The 24,482-nt window shown below is 52.7% G+C and overlaps 1 protein-coding gene across 1 annotated transcript in view; it reads right to left on the bottom strand.

The window, feature by feature from the left end:
• The window catches only part of PADI1 (peptidyl arginine deiminase 1), a 35,657-nt gene extending 25,213 nt beyond the window's left edge, over positions 1-10,444 (bottom strand). Inside the window, exon 1 of the mRNA XM_036914410.2 lies at positions 10,276-10,444. Within this exon, the coding sequence (XP_036770305.2) occupies positions 10,276-10,367 (92 nt within the window). The 5' untranslated portion in view covers positions 10,368-10,444. The remainder of the gene's footprint in view (positions 1-10,275) is intronic.
• Positions 10,445-24,482: the final 14,038 nt, after the last annotated feature.

The following is a 24,482-nucleotide window of genomic DNA, read 5'->3' as shown; positions in this document are numbered from 1 at the left end:
CAATGACGTATAGCACACACGTGACAAATATGAGTACAACATACATTACTCTTTGTCATAAAATCTGTTGCAAATCCTATACAGCCCACTGACTCTCGCAGGATGCCAACCTGTGGCTGCAGTTCAAGCACAATTCCACAAAGGGAGTTGCGCCCCGATCTTCTCATTCTCTCCCCAGTTAACTTACTGTCCTCAAATCTGATATGGGATATGAATGTTGATTGATATTTTCATTCGTGTTCAAGAGTAAAATGAAAGTGAAACAATGAAGATAAGACTTCACTCCATCAATGACTTGAGCAACTAACCAGTTGCTGAATCAGATGATAGGAAACTTATCTTTTGGTGGTGATCACATTGGGATCAGCCATAGACACAGCACATTTTTAAGTTTAATTTGCATGATTAACCTCTTCTACATCAGTCAGTCAACATGCGGAGTCCTGATTTGTCATAAAGACTCCCACTATAGACAATTTCAAGTTACCAACCCAGTGTCTTTGAATTCAGAGTTGTGAAGAGGTGCACAATAGCACCCCATGTGTAACTATTTCTACCATACAGAGGCAGTGATCTTGGGGCACAGATGATGGTAGGATGTAGTAAAGTAAGAAGGAAGTGGTGTGTTTTGAATATTTATTACCTTTGTTTTAATATAATTTGTTTAATTGTAAGTATATATAGGTTAATTTTGAATAGTGGCTGTGTTTGACAATGGGCTCTTAAACTTCCTAAAAAATTGACAGTCAGGTCCCCTTGGGGAAGACCTCTGCTACACTGCTAAAAATGTCTACTGTTCACCTCCCCCAGCCTTCCCCAAAGGGACACACCGCCTTTTACCAGGGCGACTGTGCACTGGAGAAAAGGAAATAATCAGGCTTTTCAGTTTTACTGGACACTGGCTCTCAACTGACACTAACCCAGGAGACCCACCTGTGGCCCCCCAGTCAGAGGAGAGGCTGATCAAGTCAAGCCATCAATGGGTTAAGCTCAGGTCCATATCACAGCAGGGCCGGTGGGTCCCTGCGCCCATTGCGGTTTTCTCCCCCAGTTCCTGAATGTGTAACCGGAACAGACACAGTCAGTGATGGGCAGGTCTCCTCCCTGGCACTCTTGCCAGGGTGTCCCTGCTGGCCCCAGACCCCCTGGTCCCAGGGCTTTGTACTCTGTCCTCTTCTCTGTAGACATGCACCCCCTTGGTGATCTCCACCTGCCACATCAATATGCTTAGAACCCCCACTTTGCCAACTCCAGACTCTCATAGCCAACTGTCTTTTGACCATCTCCCTAGGGTATCTAATAGACATTTAAGATTTAATGTGTCCAAAACCAAACTCCTACCTCCCCACCCATGCCCCATCCGTAGTACTGTCTCTTAGGCCAAGAAAGCTGCACAAGGGCTGGGGCCCTCCCAGTGTGTGTGTGTGGTGCCACGGGAGGGGCTGCTGCTTCTTGCTGGTGCCCATGCTTGGCAGGTTATGCCAGGTAGGCACCTGGCTACCTCAGATTCTCATTCCCTTGGCATCCTACCCACACCCACACCCTGGGCCTCAGAGATGGGCTTCACACTCCTTTCCTCATCTCTCAGGCTCCCAGATCGATGGGTGGGACCATGGATTAAGGGCGCTGATGGGGTTGTAACAGGCAGGTGTAGGAGTTTGGGGTGAGCACCAGGCTGCCCCATACAGGGATTTGCCTCAACAGCTGCTCCGCAGGAGGTTCCTGATGCACAGCGCCCCTGGCAACTTCCCCTTGGGGGAGTCATGGGGCAGCCCCCAGACCCAACCACAGCCCCAGTAGGCAGCCCTGGAGTGGCCCTGCGCTCACAGTCTCAGAGGAGGTAATGGATTTGCAAGCACCGCTTTGAATGGAAGGGACTGCTCTCCTTAGCATACAGGAGAAGGCCTGTGGGTGTAATCGTTGCTAGCAAGCTTGTCATCATGTCGGCGGTTAAGCTGATGAGTCTGTGTCCTCACCTTGCCCTCTACCCCTGCCACCGCCAGTGCCCTTGCCCCCACCTCCGTGTGGGGCGGGGAGGATAGGGAGAGGGGAGGGGCATCTCCTGCATTCTTGAAGACCCACTCTGAATGCCACCCCTTCTGTTTAGGGGACTGTGGGCTCTGCGTGAAGCGTAGCCTCTGACCTGGTCACACAACTGCTCTGAGCCTTGATTTTCCTCCTCTGTCAAAGGGCACAGTCCTATATAAGCCACTTCCAGGGCCACTGGGGGAGTCTATGAGATGAATGCATTTAAAGTGCTTGGCACACAGTAGGTGCTTAGTAATTGTTAGGTGCCATCGTGGCCATTACTATTACTCTTCCCAGAGCCCCCAGCAGCCCAGCCCATTTGGTCCAGAACCCCATGTCCTTTCCTCTGTGCTCCCACAGCACTGGTTCACCCCTTCCTCAGGGACCTTCACAGTCCCCCTCTGTCACCTGCAGCAGTGTCTTGCCCGACTCATCCGGCTGCATCCCCGCATCCCAGACCCAAAGCAGGACCTAGGGCACCAGGCTAGTAAGGAGGCTAGAAGGAAGCTGGAGCCAGTTCTTACAGAACCTCACAGAAGAGGGGAAGAGGGAGGGTTGGGGAATTTCAAATCAACAGATAATTCCCAGCCTGACAGGGCATGAGAGCATGTTTCACAGACTCCACTGGGGTGGGATATGCTGGGGTGGCGTGTTCAAGTGAGCATGCCGGGCACATGCTCAGTTTGTGATACCCATGATCTCACCTACACCTCACAGCAACCCTCCCAGGTACACATTGCTGTCCTCATTTAGCAGATGAAGAAATCTTCTCAGAGAGGTTAAGTAACTTTCCTAGGCTCACACAGCTGACAAAGGGAGGAGGGCGCAGCAGGTTTGTCTTCTATGATATCCTGGCTGACATTAAAATGAGTGTGTGCACCCTGAGCATACCCCCAGCCAGGACCAGAGTGGGGAAACTGTCGGGTAAGACGTAGGGAGGGAAAAGGGAAATGTTGAAACTTCACAACACAAGCTCCTCAATATGGTTCCTTGGGAGTGGGCAGGGGGTGCCTAAGGCAGTATGCAGGGCACCAGCCAGGAAAGCCACAAGCCCTGCTCCCCACCCAAGAACCTGAGCCTGGCAGGGGTGAGGTTGGTGCAGGCCCGGAAGATGGCACCTGTGACCTGGTCCCTGGCTGCCCTAAGACAATGAGACTGTGGAGTATATGCATAGGCGCTGGGTCAGGAAGGGGTCTTGGAGGTCATCCCGGCTAGTCCCCTGCCCATTGCAGGACTCCGTGCTTGAATACTTCCTGCAACAGACAGCTCACTATCTCACAGCCATCTGTGTTTTGACAGGTCAGATAATTAGAAAGCTTTTCCTTTTGCTTGGCTGCAGCCTGCCTGCCTCCCAAAAGCTTCCACTCACTGGGGCTCCGCAGGCCGTGCCTTATTTCTACTCGGAAGTTGATCGCCTTGTATCTAAGGAGAGGAGAAACACAGCAGTCATGGAGTAGTCCCTCCCATGCCATCTGTCTTACCTGCCACTGGACTTCACCAGCCCCAGGGGACAGAGCTCACGGGGCTGAGGCAGCCTAGGTTCTGGGCAGGGGCTGCAGAACAGTGCCGACCCAGCCCCTGGCTGGGTGGGTGGGTGTAGGGGTGTAGGGGTAGTGGCAAAGGGCCAGCGTGCCCGGGAGGGTTCTCCAGGGCTCTGTGCTGGGGGAGAGGCAAGCGCAGAATTGATGGAGGGCTGAAGAGCAAGTCAGAGGGCAGCCCTTGAGCAGAGCAGGCCAGCTTAGCTGGAAGCCCCCCTCACCCCTGGCCAGCCACCTGTCCACCAGGTGCCCACCCTCCAGGCATCCTGGGCTTCAAGTTTTCTGGACTGAACCTAGAAGAAACGCCACAGGACCTGTCAGCAGGACGCAGCAAGCCCTCTCCGGGACGGCCGGCTCTGCGGGTCCTTCTGCTGGGAGCTGAGCCAACGGTCCCACAGAGCTGGCTGGTCCCCTGTGCACTCCAGTCCCAAAGAACAGCAGCTCCCCAGGGGTGCATGGAAGTCCCATTAGCACTGCCAGAGACCCTGCCTCCACACATATTTCCTGAGCATCTACCGTGCACCAGGGCCACACTGGGCACCAGGAAAGCGAGACGAATCGCCCCTGGCCCTGCCCCTGTGGGGACCACACAGGGAAGGTGCCACAGTCTACACCACGCTCTTACTCCATTCTCATTCTATCCCCTCGGCCCCTGCCTACTAACAGGGGAGCCATTTATTATCCCTCGCCCATTTTACAGATGATGAACTGAAATTTCAAGTGGGTCACACAGAGGGCAACAGTGGCTGCGCTGGGATCTGACCCCACTTGGGTCTGACTGCAAGCCTCATCCTCTGTCCCACTGCACCCCCACACTGACCCAACAACATAGAGGGTTCCTAAATAATGGGCTCTTTCAGCATTGAACTCACAGAATTTGGGATCAACCAGATCTGGGCTTAAACCCCTAGCTCCAGCATTTGTGGGCTGGTGACCTTGGGCTAGTCTCTTGACCTCTGTGTCTCTGTCTGCAAAATGGCAATCGTATTAGTCTGCCTCCCACAGGCTAGGTATTGCACTGAGAGAACGCACTGAGCCCTCGAGAGTTCTGTCTATTGCCATTACTGTCATGAAGGGTGGGAGAGCAGGCAGATTCTGGGGAAGAGAGTTGGTGGATAAGAGGATCTCTACTCCTTCTCTGACCCCACCAAGAAACCTGACTGGCTGTGCGGTTGTTAACATCCACATCCTGAAGTTCTAGCCCCCAGGCTAGGATGGGAGCCCTTCCCAGGCAGATATGGGCTATATCGTTGAAGGCCAAGCCTGACATGGACCTGGACACTGATCAGGTGTCTGGGGACTTTAATTAAGTGACCACAGTGGGGTAAAAGCCACAGAAGGTTCAGACTGCCGGCCCCCCTGGCTTCCAGCCCTGGCGTGGTTTTCTCCTGGGTCCTCCCCGAGATCTGGCTGTGGCTGACAGGTCAGAGGAAGGAGATGGCTGCCACCCCATACACCCCACGTCATGGGCCGGGGCTTTCTCTGAAGTCTGGGATCACACAGGGTGTGGCTGTGTCCTCTCTCTTTCCCTCCTTCCCAGAGATGACGCTCATGGTGCCTTACACCCTGTCACTTGCTCAGGCAGGGCAGGCCCAGAGCCTGGAAGCAGGGCCCAGGCTGGCCAGGTCTTCTTTCAGGAATGGGGGTCGTGGGGAAAGGGGGCAGCTTTCACCCGTGGGCCTTCCCAGCAGAGGCACACAGGGCCTGGGGACCAGAATTTCCCAGAAAGAAGGAGCTTGAATGGAAAAGCAGTCTTCAGTCCCTTCTTCCCCCTCAGCCAGTTTCCCCATCTGCAGATGAAGGAAAGCATGCCTGTGCCTTGTAGATTATGAAAATCCTTATTGGTAAAATGAGGGCCACATTCACAGGTAAAACAATAGGTGATGTTATCCCCATCTAGCATGGGAGAAACAGGCTCAGAGCAGCTATGTGACCAGCCCAAGGTCACACAGCCTACAAGGATGAGCCTGACCCCCAGCCTGTGGCCGTGACTACCCGCCATCCCATCCTCAGCAGACACTGCGCTGACTCTCAGATGGCCCCACACCTGCAGATCTGCCTCCTCTGGGGCCAGTCAAGATGGAGCCCAGCCTTCCTTTCAAATCCTCAGCCAGGTCCAGGAGCCCCAGCACACGCCTCCCTGAGGTCCGACAGCCTTGGTGCCCAGCCCGCTCAGGTCTCACAAGCTGCACCCTCTGCAGGATCCCCCTATGGACTTCTTACCTTCCCTTTGCCGCCCTCCTACCCCCTGCCCCGGCATGGCACCCAAGACCCGGGTGGAGGCAGGGGGGCTCATCAATGGGGCTGAGGAGCCAGGCAGGAGAAGCACTTCAAGGGCTTCAAGCGGCCTTAGGCTCAGATGCGGGGTGACCAGGTTCTCTGTTCTGGGGCCTAGGGGGCATCTGGAGGCCCAAATACCCGTCTTTTCCTCGGGGAGGCCAGGCCCCACTGCCAGATCGCTGGGTGCCCACATGCTGGCAGGCAGCCTTTGGACTGGCCTACCTCTCCCGGCCCGGACCCCCGGGCTCCCTGGGTACCTGATGTCTAGGCTGGGCGGGATTTGCCGGTTCCTTCCCGCCCGCATCCCTCCACCCCACCAACATCTCTGAGCATCAGGACCACTTGGCAGAGTTGAACGGCTGCTCGGAAGCTACAGAGAAGGGGGCGGAAGCTTCCGCGGACAGAGCAAAAGAGGACAACACGTCGCAGGGAAAGCATTCCGGGGCTGAGGAGGAACCTACATCACGAGTGAGTGACTGCCCTCCATTCATCGCCTTTCCAGGCTTGTCAGCGTCCACAGGCTGGGGAGAGCCCGCTTACCTCAGGGCGCTCCTAGCGCCCCCCACCCACCGAGAGAGAGGGCGGGGCCTGGAAAGGAGCAGAGAGAACTGGGGGATTGCAAGTCACCGATCTGAAGGGGAAGAATGGCGTGAAATCCCCAGACAGGAAATGGTAGGAGAGGGAAGGGGGGCCGGGCTGCAGATGGGGCGGGGCTGAGGCGGGGGCAACGGACGGGGAAGACTGTGTGACTGATGACGTGGGATTCCAGGCAGGTCTCAGAATGGCTGGTGGCGATGGGGACCAGGCAGGCAGGGACTTCTGTGGGATTAAGGGGTGGCTGACGTCTGAGACCCTCCCTGATAGCCAATATTTTACGTTTCAGGAATGCACACACTCCATCATTCCACCTTCAGATTCTACAAGTCATGGGCCTATCGTGACCCTGTGGAATTTATAGGCGACCCTCACCTCATATTCTCCAAGAACCTGAAATTTAAACTTTGCATTGCTTGCAATAAAAGAATGTGATGCAACAACTGGATGGAGGGACGTGGAGCAGAGATGCTCACCCTGCTTTAAACCCTTGTCCCAGGCCGGGGCTAAGAGCCCGTCAACCCTGTAATTACCCTGAGAGGAGCACAATTATGCTTCATTGTATTTCTGTGCAAGTTAAAAGCATTCATTTACTCAATGTTAACATTAAGAATATACATTCCCCAGGTTTTACAACTCTGCTTTGGCATTTTTGTGTTATGAAAGACAGAGAACCCCAGAAACAGGAAGCAGCTAGGGCTGCTCTGGCTGGCTGAGGCCCTATAGAACCCCTCCTCCTTGTACTCCTCAAATTCTACCAGTGTCTGATCCATTATAGACTCTATATCGCTTTTATGCTTTTGCAGGGCTGTGGGAGGCATAAGACAAATCCAGGAGAATGTCCCTGCCCCCCACGCAGCCAGCCTTCTCCTCCTTTCCAAAGCATAAGCATTCATCACGGCCCCCAGCCCAGGGCTCTGATTCTGGCCTCTGGGCAAACCAAGAAGGCCAGGCTAGACCACTGATGGGTCCCCCAACCTGTCCACCACCTCTTTTTGACATGCGTCCACTGAGGGCCACCTCCACACAAGGACAGGGACGTCCAGAGCAGCCTGGCCAGGGGAGTCAAGGCGGTGAGCTAACCCACTGGGGGGAGGGTGTCAGGGTGGTGAGCTAGCCCATGGGGGTGACGGAGTAGGACCACAGCACATGCTGAGTCAGGGGATTTCTAAAGGGTCCATGGGCTGGGACAGCCCTGGGGCACACAGTCACCCCAACACAAATATTCCCCCCAGATCACCAGCCTACACAGCATCTGGGGGAATCAATCCCTTCCCTGTGATGTCACCTCCTCATGCCTACCTCTACCGGCTCTCCTGGAGGGCTCAGACTCCAAGCGACTCAGGTGGCTGGCGCACCTCCTCTTCTGGGGTGCTTCCCCCCTTCTGTCCGCAAGGCTGAATAGAAACCCCTTGCTTGGCCTGAGGTGGAGCCAGGCACCTGGCAATGGGTGTGGGAGAACCCCAAGTTCATCATCAAGTATAGCCCCTTCCTCCTAGCCAGCCCAGGCCCTGGAGCCATCTGTAGGCTCCTCTTAAAGCCTTCCCAGGTTGACAATTCTACATCCCCTTTTCTCCACCTATCACAGACCTCACTGGCAGGAAGTTCATCTTCAGGTCTACTTTTAAACCAGCTTGCTGCAGAACACGTTTTCTAGTTTAGAGACTCTCAGTGGCTAATACTCTGGTCCCCACCAACACCTGGGGTGCAGGTTCCTGAAGGGCCCTTGGGTGGAGGTCCGTCAAAGTGCCCACTCGGGTCCCAAAGCAGTGTGCCCTCCTGAACTTAACTAGAGCCCAGCAGCTATGGACAATCCAGGGAGCTTCCTTGAGCCCCTAGCTGGGCCAGGGCTCGCATTTGAGGATGCTAAGGTGCTTGGTGGTGCCTAAGGGGATTTTCAGATGGCATCGCCCTACATTCCCACCACACACACCCTGATCTGTCCTCTGCCGCTCTCACCCTTGGAGACCTAATGAGAAGAATAGACACTGGGGGAAGGGAACCCACAGAGCTGTCAGCTGGGAGCACCTCCCACTTCCAGGGCACCCGCAGTGCAAGGAGCCCTACACAAGAATGGTCTCGTTCATCCTTCCCCTAACCCATTAAGGTCGGTTCTGTGGTCAGATGAGGAAACAGACTCAGAGAAGTGCAGCAGCTTGCCCAGGGTCACACAGCCATGAATGGAGCTAGGATGAGAACCCAAGTCTGTCCAGCTCCAGAGTCTGGGCACTTTACCCCCACACTGAACTGAAGAGGGGACTCAGATCATCTTGTAGGGGCTCAGATGAAGAAATGAGGCCCAGAGAGGGCCAGTGACTTGGCCCATGTCAGACAGCAAGTCAGTGGCAGAGGTAGGACCAGAACCCAGGTCTGCTAGGTCCCAAACGCTCCTGGCCTTAGTCAGCAGCACCACTTAGGGCCTAGGGTTCTGAAATTACCCTCTAGAAACAGCCATCCCCTGGGATGACAGCAGGGGTCTGAAATCGTGGAGACCCTTCTATGCTTTTGGTGTTAAAGCAGGGTTGCCAGATAAAGTATAGGATTTCTAGTAAAATTGCAATTTCAGCCAAATAAGATTTTTCTTTAAATACAAGTATGCCCCAAGCCATATACTAAAAAATTTATTTGTTGTTTGTTTGACATGTTAACTGCGCATCTTATATTTTTATTTGCTAAGCCTGGCAACCCTGTGTTAAAAGGGCAGGAGAAAATGGAATCTCTGCTGGTCACTTAGATTCAAGAGAACCAGCCTCACACCAGGGTCTCCAGCTGACTTAGAGCCAAGGTCTGGCCTCCATGGCTCTTGGCTTCCCCTGCCCAGTCTTGTCACTGGGGCCCCGGGCATGGGTGGGGAGGGTAGAGAGGGCTTCTGGGGCAGAGGCTCACCTGCAGCTGGTGGGAAGCCAGTCCAGAATTCATGAGCAGGACTGGGAGAGCTCAGAGACTGAGACCTAAGACAGGGCTGGGAGTTCTGATCGCACCTTGTAACAGACCCCCGTAGCCACCTCCTGTAGGAGGGGGACTCCCCCCCTTAGCTCCCCATCCACAGGGCCCCCAGTGCCTTTTGATCCAGCAGAGATGGAGTTCGGAGACAATCTGTCAGAGCTGGAAAGGCTCCCAGAGATCCCTAAGTCCATCTCTCTCGGTGACCAGATGGGGAAACTGAGGCTGGGCCAGGTCCCTGGGCCCCCACCTAGGCAGAGCCACAACAGGGAGGATTTGGGCCAACGGGAGAAGCTGATTCTTCTGCAGCCCATCAGATGCTGCGTGTGCCACCCTCAGCACCATCACCATCATCGTCACAGCAAACACAAGCCCCCGGTCTTATTCCCAGTTCTTTTCTTTATTAACTCATTGAATCATCTCCTCACCACTCCCTTCTGATCCCAATCACCCTGGCTGGCCTCCAAATATCAAAGTGCCACACACCACACCCCTCCACTCGAGAGAGAGATCATTTTCAAAAAAAATGAGGGAGAAATTCAGGGAGACCCAGTCCTGTTCTCTGCGTTGAGCAACAATTCATTCTAATGTTGAGTGCAAGTTCCATTCAGACGTGAGTAGAGCCCAGACCCCAAAGCCTAGCACCGGGGCCCAGAGCTTGGAACCCGGGGGCTTGGGGCCAAACGCCTGACCCTGCGCCCAAAGGGTGGACCTGACACCTGAGCTCCTCCCTCCCAGGCTCTCCAGCCAGCACCACTGTTCTGTTGTCAGGACAACCTCTTGTCAACTCCCTCCAGCCTGGTTTGTTCCCCAGGCCCCCACCCCAATATCTCGGGTTCCTCTGGTCTAGCCCAGACCCCCCACAGCCAGGTGGGTGTCTCTCAATTCTCACCTGTGAACATCCACATACGTCTCAACTCCCACCACGCACACAGCGTAGGTGGGCTTCTTCAGGGACAGCTGCACAGCTCTCTGAGGGGCCATCCTGCGGCCCTGGCTCTGTCCCCAGCTCCTGTCCTAGGCACCCCGTCGCAAGAAAGGAGCGTGCACTCTGATGGGTCTACACTTTCCTCCTCCCTTTTAATTTCCCCCTGTGACCTGATTAGCCTGCCTGAGCCAGGTCTCCACCTCCCTGCCTCAAGCCCAGCCCTTCTCTTTCAGGCCTGTCAATCTGGGAGACCAGGAGATCAGGCACCCGAGGCCTCTCTGAGGGATGGGAAATGGGGCTTCAGCCGGGGACCCCAGACAGAGCAGGGCTCAGCTGCCAACAGACCACCAAGCTCCCCATCAGCCCCTGTCCGCCTTGCTGAGCTTTGTCTCTATCCTCAGAGCCTTGGTGCCGAAACCCACACTGTCATGATGTCAACATTTTCTGAGGGCTGACTATGTGCCAGATGCGGCCGTTCAGTTTGAAGATGTCATCTCCTGCTGAGGGGCAGGTGGCACATAAGGCACAGCGCGGTCAGTCTGCCTGGCTTCAGATCCCAATCTGCCCATTACACCCTGTGATCTCAGGTGGTTCCTTAACCTCTCTGTGGCTCCATCTCTCCGAGTGTAAGATGGCAGGTGTAACAATAATACCTGGCCCACTGGAATGATGTGGGGATTACATGAGTTATGTGTGAGAGGTCAGCACAGGCCCAGCACGTAGTATTCACTAAAAGCTAGCTACAATTACTAGTATCCTCATTTTACAGGGAGATAATCATGGCTGAGATCACACTGCTAGCAAATGGGAGTCAGGGCTTACACCCATGCCGCACCCGACTCACCACACTCTACCACCCCTGGAAGGTGAGGTTACGCTCTGGTACCCCAACTCCGGGGACAGGTGGCGGAAGCCACCCTGAGGGAGCGTCTTTGGCCAGCCAGTGGGGAGGGCGCTGAAGAAAGAGCTCAGTGCAGTGGGCTGGGGAGGCTGATTCATTTCTGAGAACCGCCTCCTTTCAGCTCTGGCAAGCACTGGCTCCCACCTGTCCTCAGGGTGTGAACAGACTTTCCATTCATTCATTTGACAAACATTTGCTGAGCACTTACTCTGTCTTAGGCACTCTTTTAGGCAATGGGGATACAACCATGAACAAAGCAGACCACAGTCCCCTCTCTGATGGCATTTATATTCTGGGGAGATAGACAGGAAGTCAAGTCACCTCAGTAAGGTGTGGGTGATGTCAGATGGTGCAGTGACAGTCTTCTCTGTCACCCAGGCAAGAGATGATGGTGGTCTGGTCCTGGGGTAGCAGCGAAGGAGGGAGAAGTGGTTGGATTCTGAATGTATCTTGAAGATGGAGCCAAGAGGTTTGCTGATGGCTTGGATGAGGGTGGGGGAGAAGGAAAGGAATCAATGAAGTCTGGGGTCTTTGGGTTCCAGCAACTCAGAGATGGGGAGGCTGCAGGTGGGCAGGGTGGGGAGGGCCTGTTAGACGTGAAATGTCCACCAGACCTCACGTGAGACGGCTAATTACAGGTGACATGCTCCCTCCACACTGGGTATCAGGGGTGCGGAAGAGGGGAGCTCCCTCAGGGACCACAGGGGTCATCTCATCCCAGGCAGCCATTACACAGAACAGAGTAAAGGACGCACAATGGGAACCGTCCCCGTTCACAGGTCTGGGGTAGGGGGATGGCAGGGAGAGAGACGGAGAGTGGAGGAACACCCCCTTGCCTGGGGAACTGCCAGTCTGGTGAGGCAGGAGGGGGACACAGTCACTGTCTCCAGGAACCTCCAGCCTGATTAGGGAGACAGGGAACATAAAAATGGCACAAACATTTATTAGGTTAATTTTGATTTTGAAGACCTTCCCGGAGCGATCTTTCTTATTGCCAACATATCGGGTTGCAAATGCTCTTGATCTGCAAAGAGCACGGCATCCGAGGCACCAAGGCACAGTATGGGTCTATCCCGGGGAGCATGCAGCAAAACAGCACCGCCGCAGTGAGCGGCGGTTTCCACCCACACCCGCATGAACCACAAACTGAGCCATTTTGGTCACACGTAATATGATGTGGGCTGTAAAAAGTACATTTCCCGAAGAGCACATGGGTGTGTTATTTCCACGAGAAACATGGATGAGCTGATTGATGGCAAAGAGGGAAGGAGGGAGGAAGGGGCACACTGGTGCCTAAAGAGCTGTCGGCCCAGATGATGATGATGAGGGTGATCCCGGGACAGCGGTGATGATGACAAGGGGAACAGTGACGGCGGCGATGATGCGATGTGAGCAGACAAATACACCAGCCCCCACCTTGTGCCAGGCACTGTTCTAAGCCCCTGCCGTGTATTCACTTACTTGATTCTCACCGCAAAACCACGTGGCAGGTGCCGATAGAGCCCAGAATCCCAGGTTCAAACCGCCCGCAGCATGGAGGTCCAGGAGGCGCCTCTTGCTGGCTGAGGGGAGGGCAGGGGCCCGGGCAGACCAGGGTGTCTTAAAAGAAATGGTCTCCGAGCCGGAGGAAAGAGGGAGGGAATAGCAAAGAGTGGGCAGAGAGACTGAGAGGTACACCGGGGGGGTTCCCATTTCACAGATGAAGAAACTTAAGGCAAAGAGAAGGTAAGGGGCTTTCTCTGAGCTGGGAAGTGGTGGGGCCAATTGGGCCCGGCCGCCTGACTCCAGATGGGCTCTAAACTGTTGACTGTATCCCTGGAAGGTAGAACACTGGATCCGCTTTCTTCTTTCTCATGCTTTTGTGCATTGTGGGGCCAGTTTTTGTGAGCAAATATTTTTACTACTAGAAAAAAATAGTCTCTCTTTGAGGACAAATAAGATGAGCTTCCTGCTCTCGGCCTCCCTGCTCCCCCTCTGCTATTTACTCTCTGCCTCCCTCCCTGCTTCCTCCGGCTCTGAGAACATTTCTTGTAAGACACCATGACCTGCCCCGGCCCTGCCCTACCCACAACCCACAAAAGGCACCTCCAGCACGCCCCTGCTGTGGTCTGTTTGAACCTGGGAGTCAATGGTCAGATGGCTCAGATTTGGGAGGAGCAGGGTCGGGGTGGGGGTTGGGGGCGCTGGTTGACATCACCGCCCTCTCCCCCTGCAGGCAGAACACACAGAGGCAAAGGCCTGCCCGGCTAGCCTCACCCGTAGCCCCATGCAGGGGAGAGGCCGGCCAGCTGCCAGGGGCCTGTGGCCATACACCGGGATGTCCCTGCAACACCCAGGGAAACCAGAGCAGGGAGAGTCTAGCACTGGTACTGCCACGTCCAGGGCCTCACTTTCTCTATCCTTCAGCCATGTTTTTGAGCACCTGCCATGTACCAGCCATTATTCTTGGCACTGAGGACACAACAGAGAGTAAGACAACCCTGCCCTTATGAGATATGCAGAGTAGCAAGAAGGAGAGGAAATGAACTGGCAGGACAGAGACCAGACATCAGGAAGTGAGGAGACACAATGAAAACTGAAGGGGCTGAGTGGATGATGAGGCAAGGCCTGTCTGGGGAAAGGTACTGGAGCAGAGATCTGATAATGAGACCTTGGTGATCTCAAGAACTCTTCTAACCTCGGGTAATCCAGGATTCTACTAACCTAGGAGCCTCCCTCCAGTCTCCCTAGTCAAAAAATGGGATTGTTTGGCTAGGGCAGAGTTGCCAGACTCAGATGATTTAAGGGGTCAGGCAGATTACATAAATGTGTGAAGCTGCCAGGTACAGGACAATAGGGAAGGGTGGCAACTGTGGCGAAGGGAAGGAGCCTGCTTTGGCTAACACAGTAAAATCAAATGTTTCTTAAAAACAGAACACAGCAGGTTAAGCAAAACCCATTTGTAAGTCAGACCTGGCCCTTGCACCATTGTTTGAGACCCCAACATTGACTATTTATGGATCTCTGGGTAAGGACAGTGGTGGAGGGAATAACTCTGGTCGGGGAAGTCATTTGCTGCGCATGAGGTTCAGCTCCTTGTGCCCAGGTAAGCCTTGGCACCATCTGCCTGCCTCAGGCCCTACAACTAGAGTAGGTCTTGATCTGCTCCCAAGATTGCTGACACCTGCTGTGGACAAGCGTCCACTCAAGGGGATCCATCTTCCCCTACAACACATAGTCTGTGTCTGAGCTTACCTAGGACAGCCATGGGAAGGTAGGGAGGATCAGCAGAGCCCTGGACCCCCTGCCCTCTGACCTCTTTCTATTCCCAGCACCCCTGAGCACCACAGGGACAGATCCACCTGCTCGCCAGAATCTTCCAATTTCAAGCTGGAAGGGTTCCTAGAACCCATTGATTTTCCAGTTGGGTAAACCAAGGCTCAGAAAAGAGCAATAACAGACCCAAGATAACACAGTGAAGTCACAGGAAGCCAAATCTGGATCCCAAAGTTTTCATTCATTTATTGAAAAAAAAAAAATCTCCTGGTCACTTTTTGTACACAGATGGCCTTCTAGAAGTCAGTCCTCACTACCTGCCACATCCGCTCTGCTCCTGATGGACTCGCCCTTCTGGGTCTCCCAGGTCCCCCCAGCCCCTTCCCGAGGTAGGATCCTGGACTCCTGGTGGGTGAGGGGACCAGGGCACTCTGACTCAGCCAGCGTGACTACTGATTCCCATGGGGCCAGAGGGCCTGGGGGCCTGTGGCTCTAATAGCAGGAAGTGGGGAGGGCCGTTGAGTCACCCAAGTCAATCCACACCATCACTTCAGAGCCTGAAACACGGGCCCAGGTCCCCGCTGGGCACCATGGACCTTCAGGGATCAATCGTTGACTCCCTCCTCAGCTCTGGGTCCTCAAAGGCTCCATGTGGCAGCATCAACAGCGGTAATGACACCGAGTGTGTGGCAGGGCTGGGCACAGTACAGGCCTGGGGGGCTTGTGGTCAGGCAGAGTCAGCCCCACCCCCACAAGACAACTCAGCGGCCTGCCAAACACATCACCTCCTTGCCTGTCCCCAGATGGCTTTTTCTCATTTCAGCAAATGGGCACCTGCCTCCACCCTGGTGTCCAGACCAGGGACCCAGGAACCTCTTTGTTCTTGCCCTCTCCCCTCCCCAATATTCAGCGCCCCCACCTGACTCATCAGCTCTACTTTCCAAACTTCTCTTGGCCTCATCCCTTTCTGTCCACCTGACCCTCATCCCCCCCACCTCTCTGGTGCCAGCCTCCGTCACCTTTCAGCTGAGACCTGAGCATCCTTTTGGATTCCCAGTCCCCAGGCTCACTGCATTCTGTGCTGCAGGCAGCAGTCATCTGTCTGAAATATGCATCTGATCACACCATCCCCCTGAAAAGCCTTCTCCAGCTTCCTATGGCCCCCAGGATAAGGGAGGGTGGCTGAGTGGAAAAAGTGCAGACATTGGGGCCCTACTGTCTGGGTTTCCAATCTGAACTCAGCTATTTCTTTGATTTCAGGACCCTGAGCAAATGACTTAACTTCTCTAAGGCTGAGTCTTCTACTTTGTAAGATCTAGAATACTGTAGAAGTTATAAGTAACATAATGTAAGTGCCTGAAATATACTTGATCCTCAAGAAATAGAAACTTCACTCGGCATTCAAGGCCTCCCAATCCAGGTTCCTGACGACCCCTCCTTCACTCAGTGCCCGACCCTTGTCCTGATCATTTCTCTGGGCACCCCACCCCGTTCCCACCGGGGACTTGCTCCCTGCCCAGGAGTCTCTGTGAACCTCTGCTCAATGCCAACCTTCTTGCCCCCCACTCCCCTTCCCCACTTCCACTTCTGTTCCTCCAGCATCCACTCCACAGGAAGACTCAACACTTCCATTTCTTTCATGGTTTTATATCTCACATCCTAATAAAAAGATTTTGAGACAGCTTACAAAATACACCCCCTGGATAAAATTTTTTTTTAAGTGAGAGAATTAAGTCAAAGAGGGAAAAGTAAGAAAAAGACAGAGATGGACATCTTGTCTATTTGGCAGATTAAGCTGTGAGTTCCCTGGTGGCCCAGGAAAAAAAGGGAAATATAACTGATTCCATGAATCATGGTGCTCATAAGGTAAAACTAAACCAATTGGGGAAGGGAAGCCTTCCCCAACCTCCAGGTGGGATTTACTAAGTGGGGCAACAGTGAGATATTGAACTAAATCATCCTTACCGTTGGGTGTGATTTGATCCACAGTATATTTTGGGCTGGGGTGTCTACAGAAAAATGTGCTGTGTATCCTTCAGGCTTTTCCCCATGAGCATCTTTGTTTTGTCCAAGCTTTTGATTACATAGGGAGTAGCAGGGAATTTGGGGTTTCCCTCCCTAATGGTGGCTCTTCCTTGCAGCTGTTAGAGCAGAGACCAAGACCTGCCAATGTCGGCCAACCTGAGATCTCGCTGTGGGAATTAGCCCGGGTCCAGCACCTTCTGCTGGATCACTCGGAGCTGGGGAGTCATTCCTGGAAAGGGTACAGGATACAGTACCTCTGCTGGGCTGATCACCTAACACAGCTTCACATCTCAGCAGCCCCTTCCAGAAAACTTGGCCCACCTGCCTCATTGAACATACAGAGGCAGAGAGGCCCGGAGAAGGGGGGTAGTATTTGCCTCAGAACACACAGCCTCATAGAAGCAATGTGAGGTAAAAGACAGAAAATCGACCCCAGAGTTAGAAACTTGGGTTCTTAGGCCATCTGATGTGGTTCGGTGAAAAACTCTGCTTTCTGCGAGGGCAGCTCTGTCCAATTGAGGCACACCATTCAGATCTGGCCTGTCTGCCTGCTCTCCTCTCCGTCTACGGTGCTGATGAGAGACGTCATCTCCCAAAAACTCCCAGTGGAGAAGCCACTGCACAGAAGGTTCAGCGTCTTTCCCCAGATCACTCACTCATCTGTTCAACAAACATTTCTTGGGCACCTACCATAGGCCAGGCCATGAGTGGATGAACAAGACCTAGTCCCAGCCTGTCTTACAGGAGAGCACAGCTTGTGGGGAATGCGTGAACATGTTCCAGGGACATTTCCTAAGTGCCACAGCCAGAGAACGAGCTGAGGCCCGGCGACACATGCATGGAGGGAGGCGGTGGTAGTAATGGGAGCCAGCATTTATTGAGCACTTACAGTGTGCCAAGCACTTTGCCTCATTGTCTTTCATTTTTGCATCAAACCTGGAAGGTGAGCACTGCTCTGGCCTCTGCTTTGCAGAGGAGGAGATCTAGTCTGAGGGAGTCGAGGCAACAAGCCCAAGGTCTGCTAACGAGGATGGAAGCAGAGCTGCAACCCCATCCGTGGGGCTCAGAGTTTGGGAAGTCATTGCTACATCCTGCTGTTGATGGCGCTTAGCAGCTGCAGGGGCCGCTGGCCTCAGCCCCTCCCACTGTGTCACGCACACCCAACTTCTGCCCTGAGAAGGGCAAGACTGTCCTGTCCCCAGGGCAGCCCCTCTGCACAGAGGCTTGATGGCGGGAAGATTCAAGAGACACCCAGTCCTCAGCCCAGCACAGAGAACAAGAAAGAAAAGAAGAGAGACACAGAGAAAAGGAGGAGCAGAGAGCCTGAGACAGAGAGGAAGGGAAATGGCAAGGAAGAGACAGAGACCTTGGGTGGGAGAGAGCCCAGGAGCAGAGTCCCAGAGCCCAGCCGGGCCCCTCTCAGCTTCTCCTCCCCCCAGGGTCAGCCCTTCCCCAAGCCTCCTGCTGCCTGCTCTCAGCTCTGTGCTGATTACCTACTTTGCGCCAGGCCTGCCTGCTGGGGACACAGCCCCTTTGGCACCTCCCAGGTAGTGACTGTGTTTATCCCCACTGTGCAGATGAAGAAACTGAGTCTGGAAGTCATCACGTGACTCAGCCAATCAAACTGGATCCACCACTGCTAGGGTACAAGCGGCAGGGCCACGGACAGGGAGACTGAGGCCCAGAGAGGGGCAGCGACTGGCTCTGGATCACACAGCAGTCAGCTGCAGAGCTGAGGCTAGAAACCAGCTCCCCATGCCTGGGTCCAAAGAAACCAAAATAAATCTCATCAGGCCTTTGGCACAGAGGCTCCAAGTCTTATCAGATGGGCTGTGGCCAACACCTTAACAGCTGTCAACACTCCCAGCCACATCCTTGCCAGCTCCCACTGTCTTTGCTTGGAAGCGCAGCTTTCTGGGACTGCCTGAACTTGTCCTCTTTTCTAGGAACCAGGCCCCCTGCCCCCGGCATCTCCCCAGCTCCCCACTCACTGCCTTCCAACCTGTACTCCCATATAGAACTGACAAGAGGCAGGGTGGTTGCTCCTGCACCCCTAACTTTTCCTGACACCAGCAAAGTGTGTCCTCAGCCTGTCTGCCATGCCCTGGTGTGTCCAAGGAAACTTCCAGAATCAGCCCTCACTGCAAAGGATTTAGAGACCCAGCCCAGAAAACAAACACAGGAAACCTCCCTTTCACCCTAGCTGGATTCTGAAGATACTCTCCTAGATAAAACGTTTGTAAAGCAAATCGTGTGAGCTTGGTGAGAGGATCTGGCCCAACAACTGCCTTTATTTCTTTCTCATTCTAATGTCTCCTCCAGAGGTGAGATCTCTTGGAAGGCAGGGGCCACATCACGTGCCCTTCGCTGCCCCAGCAGCCAGCACAGACAGGCCTGGCTCATTCATTATTGATGCTGCTGGCGTGAATTGATGACTAAATGAGTTAAATTTCCTTGTAGAGAAGATACTCAATGATCTGTACATCTGACACAGGACTCACAGCCAGAACATATAAGAAAATCTTACTAATCAACATGAAAAAGAAAATTCACCAGCCCTGTACAGTAAAGTGAACTCAAAATTCACCCGGCACAGGTATGAAGCGGGGGCCTACAAGGGCAGTCTGCTCACAGCTAGCTTCCCCGGTTACAACCCGCAGCAAGGTGTGTATGCACTTGGGCCTTTACTGGGTGGGGGGTAAATTTTGGAAAGTCTCACACAAAGAGCCCTTGATAAGAAGGGCTGGGTTGCAGAGCCAGAGCAGAGTGGTAAAGGGGAAGGTGGGAGGAGGAGGATGCCAGAAGGATAAGAGGCATGGAAAGTCTTCCCGGACAGGCCCCAGACCCACCCCTTGGGTTATCCAGGCTCAGCACTAACAGTGGGCTGGGAGTGAGGGGCTCTCTCCACCCTCAGATGGGAGGGGAGGCTCCCTAACAGAACAGGCTGGGTTTGCCCAAGAAGTTGGCAGGCAGAGTGGGAGGGGCTGTGGGACACTATTAGGAGCCCTGGGTTCCAGTCCGAACACCCTGCAGACGGGCTGGGTGACTTTGGGCCCCTTCTCCGTGACCTCAGTCTTTACATCTGTACAAGGAGCAGATTGGGTAGCTGATCCTCAGAGGGCTGTCCAGCTGTGACTCAGCGAGACCAGCTGAGGCCCACACCTCCTGCCACCCCAACCCCACCTTCTCCCGAACAGCATCCCAGCACCCCCAGCCTCAAGGACCCACCCTTCCAAATCACTCCCAAGGAGGCCAGTCAGGGTTTGGCTGAGTCTGAGAGCCAGCCAGCTCCGGTGTGGACCTGAATCACCCAGCCCGACCCTGGCCCTCTGCCCCGGGAGCTCATGGTGCCTGTGTGGCCTGGCAGGGCGGGCACCTCATTCTGAGCCAGGGCTTTGCTTTAATTCGTGCTTCTTGCTCCACTTCCCTTGAGTCCACGTGCAGCCTCCTTTCTCCATGACGTCCAGCGCCGGTCCCCAAGTGCCAGCCATGCACACAGCAGCCGTGCACAGCGCAGGCCTCCTAGGTGCTGGCTGTGAAGAAGGATGGAGGACGGCAGTGGGTGGGGTCCCAGTCTGCAGGAGCAGCATAGCCCATGCCTGTGGGACCCCCAGACTAAGCGTAGGCCAGTCCCTCAGGCCCTTCCTCTCTGATGGGCGAGGTACACTTGGGGCAGCTCCCAATCAGATGGGGAGGCATAACCCTGGCCACAGAGGTCGTCTAGTCTGATGGGGGTAACACATCTCCTACCTTACAGGAGTTAAGGGTTGGACAGAGCCCCTCTCTGCCCTCTTTTCCAAACCTTCTGATCTGATGGGAGAGGCACAGCCCCTGTCCTGGAGGAATCTCCAGTCTGATGGAGGCGCCCTCAGTGAACTCTTCCTGGCGGGGGGAAGGGCCCCGCTCTGCCGTAAGGGTCACTCTGAAACCGCACACTGGCTCACATCTGGCAAAGAACTTTCACGTGCTGTGTCCTTTGAGCTCCTGCAACATCCAAGAGCAAAACCAGCCTGGAACTGGCCTTCCTGTTTGACAGATGGTGAAACTGAGGCCCCAGAGGAGAAGTGGCAGGGCTGAGGCCACACAGCCAGGCAGGATTGGAGCCCAGGATTATTTCCAGGTGATGCCAGGGTTCTTGTTCGCGGAGTTGAAGAATAAACTTTGCAAACACTCAAGGTTGGAGAGCAAGTGAGAGACTTTTATTTTAGAGATAAAGTGAGAGGACAGAGTTCCTGGGGGACAAGAGAGTCCCGGGGTGGTGTGTTGTCTAGGGGGCTTATAGGCAGTTGAGAGACAAAGGGCTAGGGATGTACACCTGCTAAGTGGTCCCAAAATGTTTATCTTTGAAGAGACATTAAGTTTCTTTCTAGTCTTCCTGGTTATTTACAAGAATTTTACTGCTCTGATTTCCTCCCAGGATAGCAGCTTCCTGGTCTGGGAGCATATTACTAAGACTGCCTGCTTTGCTCCCAAGGTTGGCTGAGTTATTGTCTGTTAAAGAGTATGTTAAGAAACTTACTTTTTAACTAACTGGGTTTTAAAATGCAATTTTATTTTCAAGATGTAATCCTTTGTTTTTACTACATTGTTTTGGGCTTGCTTGCTACTTTGCCCAGGTTGTAAATCATTTGTTTAGGGCTGGAGGAAGAAAAGCAGCACCTGGGTCAAGTCAGAAAAACAAGCTGGACCCCCAGCAGGCCAAAGCAAATCCCACAATGGATTATCTTGCTTTGTTTTTTCCAGAGGCCTTCACCCTCCACTGTCTAAGCCCACCGGCCCTGTCTCACAGGGAAGGAAGGGAGCAGGAAAGAGAGGTGGATGACTAAGGGAGCTGGTTTCCCACGCCCTTGGCCAGGAAGGCTGGGCAGCAGGATGCCCTCTGCTCCAGTGCCCCTGCCGTGGCCTGACTCAGAGCTGCTCCGAGCCTGGCCTTCCTCCAACATGTTTGGAGAACACTTTTTATTTGAAGGAGGCCTGCTGCCTCGCCAGGTGTTTATGAGCCTGGTTTATTGGTCTGGCCTACGGAACCTGGGACATAGCTTCTGCGGAAGCCAAAGGAAGCACTTTGGGGTGCAGCCCTGGCCCAGGCCAGACCCTCTCGAAACCCAAGGCTCTGCACTTTTTTAGCCCTGCCCTCTTCCTTTCCCCCCGAGATTCCAGTGACTGAATGTTAGATCTCGTGTTATAGTCTGACAGGTCCCTGAAGTTCTGACCACTTCTTCTAACCAGTTGTCTCTCTTTTGTTCAGATCAGGCAATTGTTATCGTTCTAGCTTCAAATTCACCGATTCTTTCCTGTGTTTTCTCCATTCTGCTGTTGAGCCCATCCACTGAATTCTCATTTCAGTGATTGTATTTTTTAAATTCTAAAATTTTCATTTGGTTTTCTTATGTCTTCTGTTTCTTTGCTGTGTCTTTCTTTTTTTTTTTTTTAATTGTTTCAAGAGGGCTCACAATTGCTCTTTGAGGCATTTTTATGATTTTAAGCTGCTTTAAAATCTTTGTTGAACATTCTAGTATCTCTGTCATCTCAGTGCTGGTGTGTGTTGTCTTTTCTCATTCAAGTTGAGAGTTTCCTAGTTCTTGGTATGACAAATAATTTTCTATGGAAACCTGGGCATTTTGATTATGTTATGAAACTGACTCTTATTTAAATATTGTCATTTACATATTATGTTAACAGTGCTGCAGAGGAGAAATGGATGCCACCTCGTTGCACCAGGTAGGAACATAAACGCAGGTTTCCTATTCAGCTTCTCTTTATACCTGTAAGGGAGGGCCTCCTGGTTACTGCTGAGTGTGACTGAGATTTCAGGCTCCCCACAAGGCTGGGAGGCTCAGGAGGACCTTTCTACTGCTCCCTACATGGCCTCGACAGCAGTGAAAATCCTGACCCTCTTTTAGGCTTCTTCTAACACCACCACAGCGAGAACCCCTCAGTACTGCAGGGTGTGGTGGAAGACCAGGCCCCCACCCACATGGCCTCCTCTAATTTCACAGGATCGGGAAGGACTCATTAACACCCAGAGCGAATGAACATCCCAGCTCCTCAGCCTTCTCTGACACACCAGCATAGCTGAGAGGTTGGGGCACATCCTATACACTGGCAAAGGCGGAAGCCAAGACTCCCAATCAGCCTTTGCAGGGGGGTGAGACTGGAGACAGTTTTTTCTGTGGCGTTTGGTTGGAATAGAGCAGTTATGGCCTAAAAGATGCCCTGTCTTGCTCAGCTGTCCTTTCCTGGGCCCTTTGGCTAGAGAAAGCAGGCTTTTCTGTCTGTGTCTATGGATGCTTCCAGGTTGCTGGCTTTCCCAGTACCCAGTCTGGGATATACAACTAAGAAAAAAAAAGGGAAACTCAGCTTAATATACTTTGAATTTAGGACATCAGATCAGAAAGTCAGAATCATTCCAGCTTTCCAGTGTATTGGACCTTTTAACATTATATGGTGGTAACTTCCTTCTTATCATATATATTAAAAATATACATTTTGTGTATTTATATATAATTATTATAGTTGAATAATATATGTTATTATAAACAATAACATTGCTGTTTCCTAATGTTTTATCCATGATCACTAAAGCCGCACCGGCTTCCTTTAGGTTAGCATTTCTTCTGGCATGCCTGTTTTCTTTTACTTTTCAAACTTCCTATGATATATTTTGAGAGTTTCTTTAGTATGGGGTTGTGCTTTTTTCATACATTCTGACGGTATCGGTCTTTAGATAATATTGTCCATTTCCAGTTATTGTCATTGCTGACTCTTTGGTTTCTGTCATTCACATATTCAAGTGCCTACTATGTGCCAGGCGCTGTTCTGGGTGCTAGGATATGGCAGTGAACCAAAGAGCCAAAATCCATCCCTTGAGGAATTAGAGTCTTGTTGGGGGAAACACAATAAGCAAATGACTAACATCTATATTGTCCGTAGGTGAGAATTTTTATCCAAATAATTTATATAGCTACTCTTCCCTCAAGGGGTAGAGCTTAAGGGCGAGCTGCACATGACCTTCTTCCAATAAGTAGAGGATGGAAAAGGCGGGAAAGTGGGACTTCACACTGGTATATTATTCTGCTGTAACAAAGTACCACAAACTGAGTGGCTTATACAACAGAAGTTTATTGTCTCCAGTTCCGGAAGCTGTAAGTCATGTAAGTCAGGAATTGAGATATTAGCAGACTGGTTCCTTCTGAGGGCTGTGAGCAAGGCTCTGTTCCAGCCTCTGTTCTTGGCCATGTTCGTGCTCACACAAGACATTCTCCCCGCATGTGTGTCTGTCTACAAGTTGCCCCTTTTATGAGGTCATATTGGATTAGGGCGCATGCTAACAACTTCCCTTTAACTTGATTATGTCTCCAGATCAGGCACATTCTGAGATACTGGGGGGTTAGGACTTCAGCATAACTTGGGGTGGTGGAGGGACACAATTCAGCCCATAGAAAGTGAGAAAGCTGCCCAACGTGTCCTCAGCCAAGCAACCAAGGCCAAGGTCAATAGTGGTAAGACGTGGCGATCCAGGCCACAGAGCAGGGTGCTGCCCTCTCTAGCAGAGGGGCATTTGCGTGGAGCCCTGAAGGAAGTGCAGGAACTTTAGAAACCTTTGAATCTGATAACCCCTGCTTGACTTAACATGCTGCCATTGTCTAGTATTTTCATTCTATTTTTTTATTTTTTAAGCCCTTAAAAAAGACATTATTACCACCAATTATAGATCGCTTAATGAGATTTAGCCACATGTTTAGTGTGTTTATTACTCACAATTTCATCTGTGTCTCAGACTTCCCTTCTAATATTTCTTTTTGAATCACATCCTCTATGATTTCCTCTAGTGTGTTTCATTTGGAACTGAACTCTCAGCTTTTCTTGATCTGAAACTGCCTTAAACTCCTTCTAACTCTTCAAAGATAGTTTCATTAAGTATCCAGTTCTGGTCAATAGCAATTTTTCTCAGCATTTTCATCTTTTCACAGCTTCTGGCTTCCACTAT

This window comes from Manis pentadactyla, chromosome 4 (assembly GCF_030020395.1).
Source record: "Manis pentadactyla isolate mManPen7 chromosome 4, mManPen7.hap1, whole genome shotgun sequence".
NCBI classification, from domain to species: Eukaryota; Metazoa; Chordata; class Mammalia; order Pholidota; family Manidae; genus Manis; species Manis pentadactyla.
This window is presented reverse-complemented; position numbering and strand designations above follow the sequence as displayed.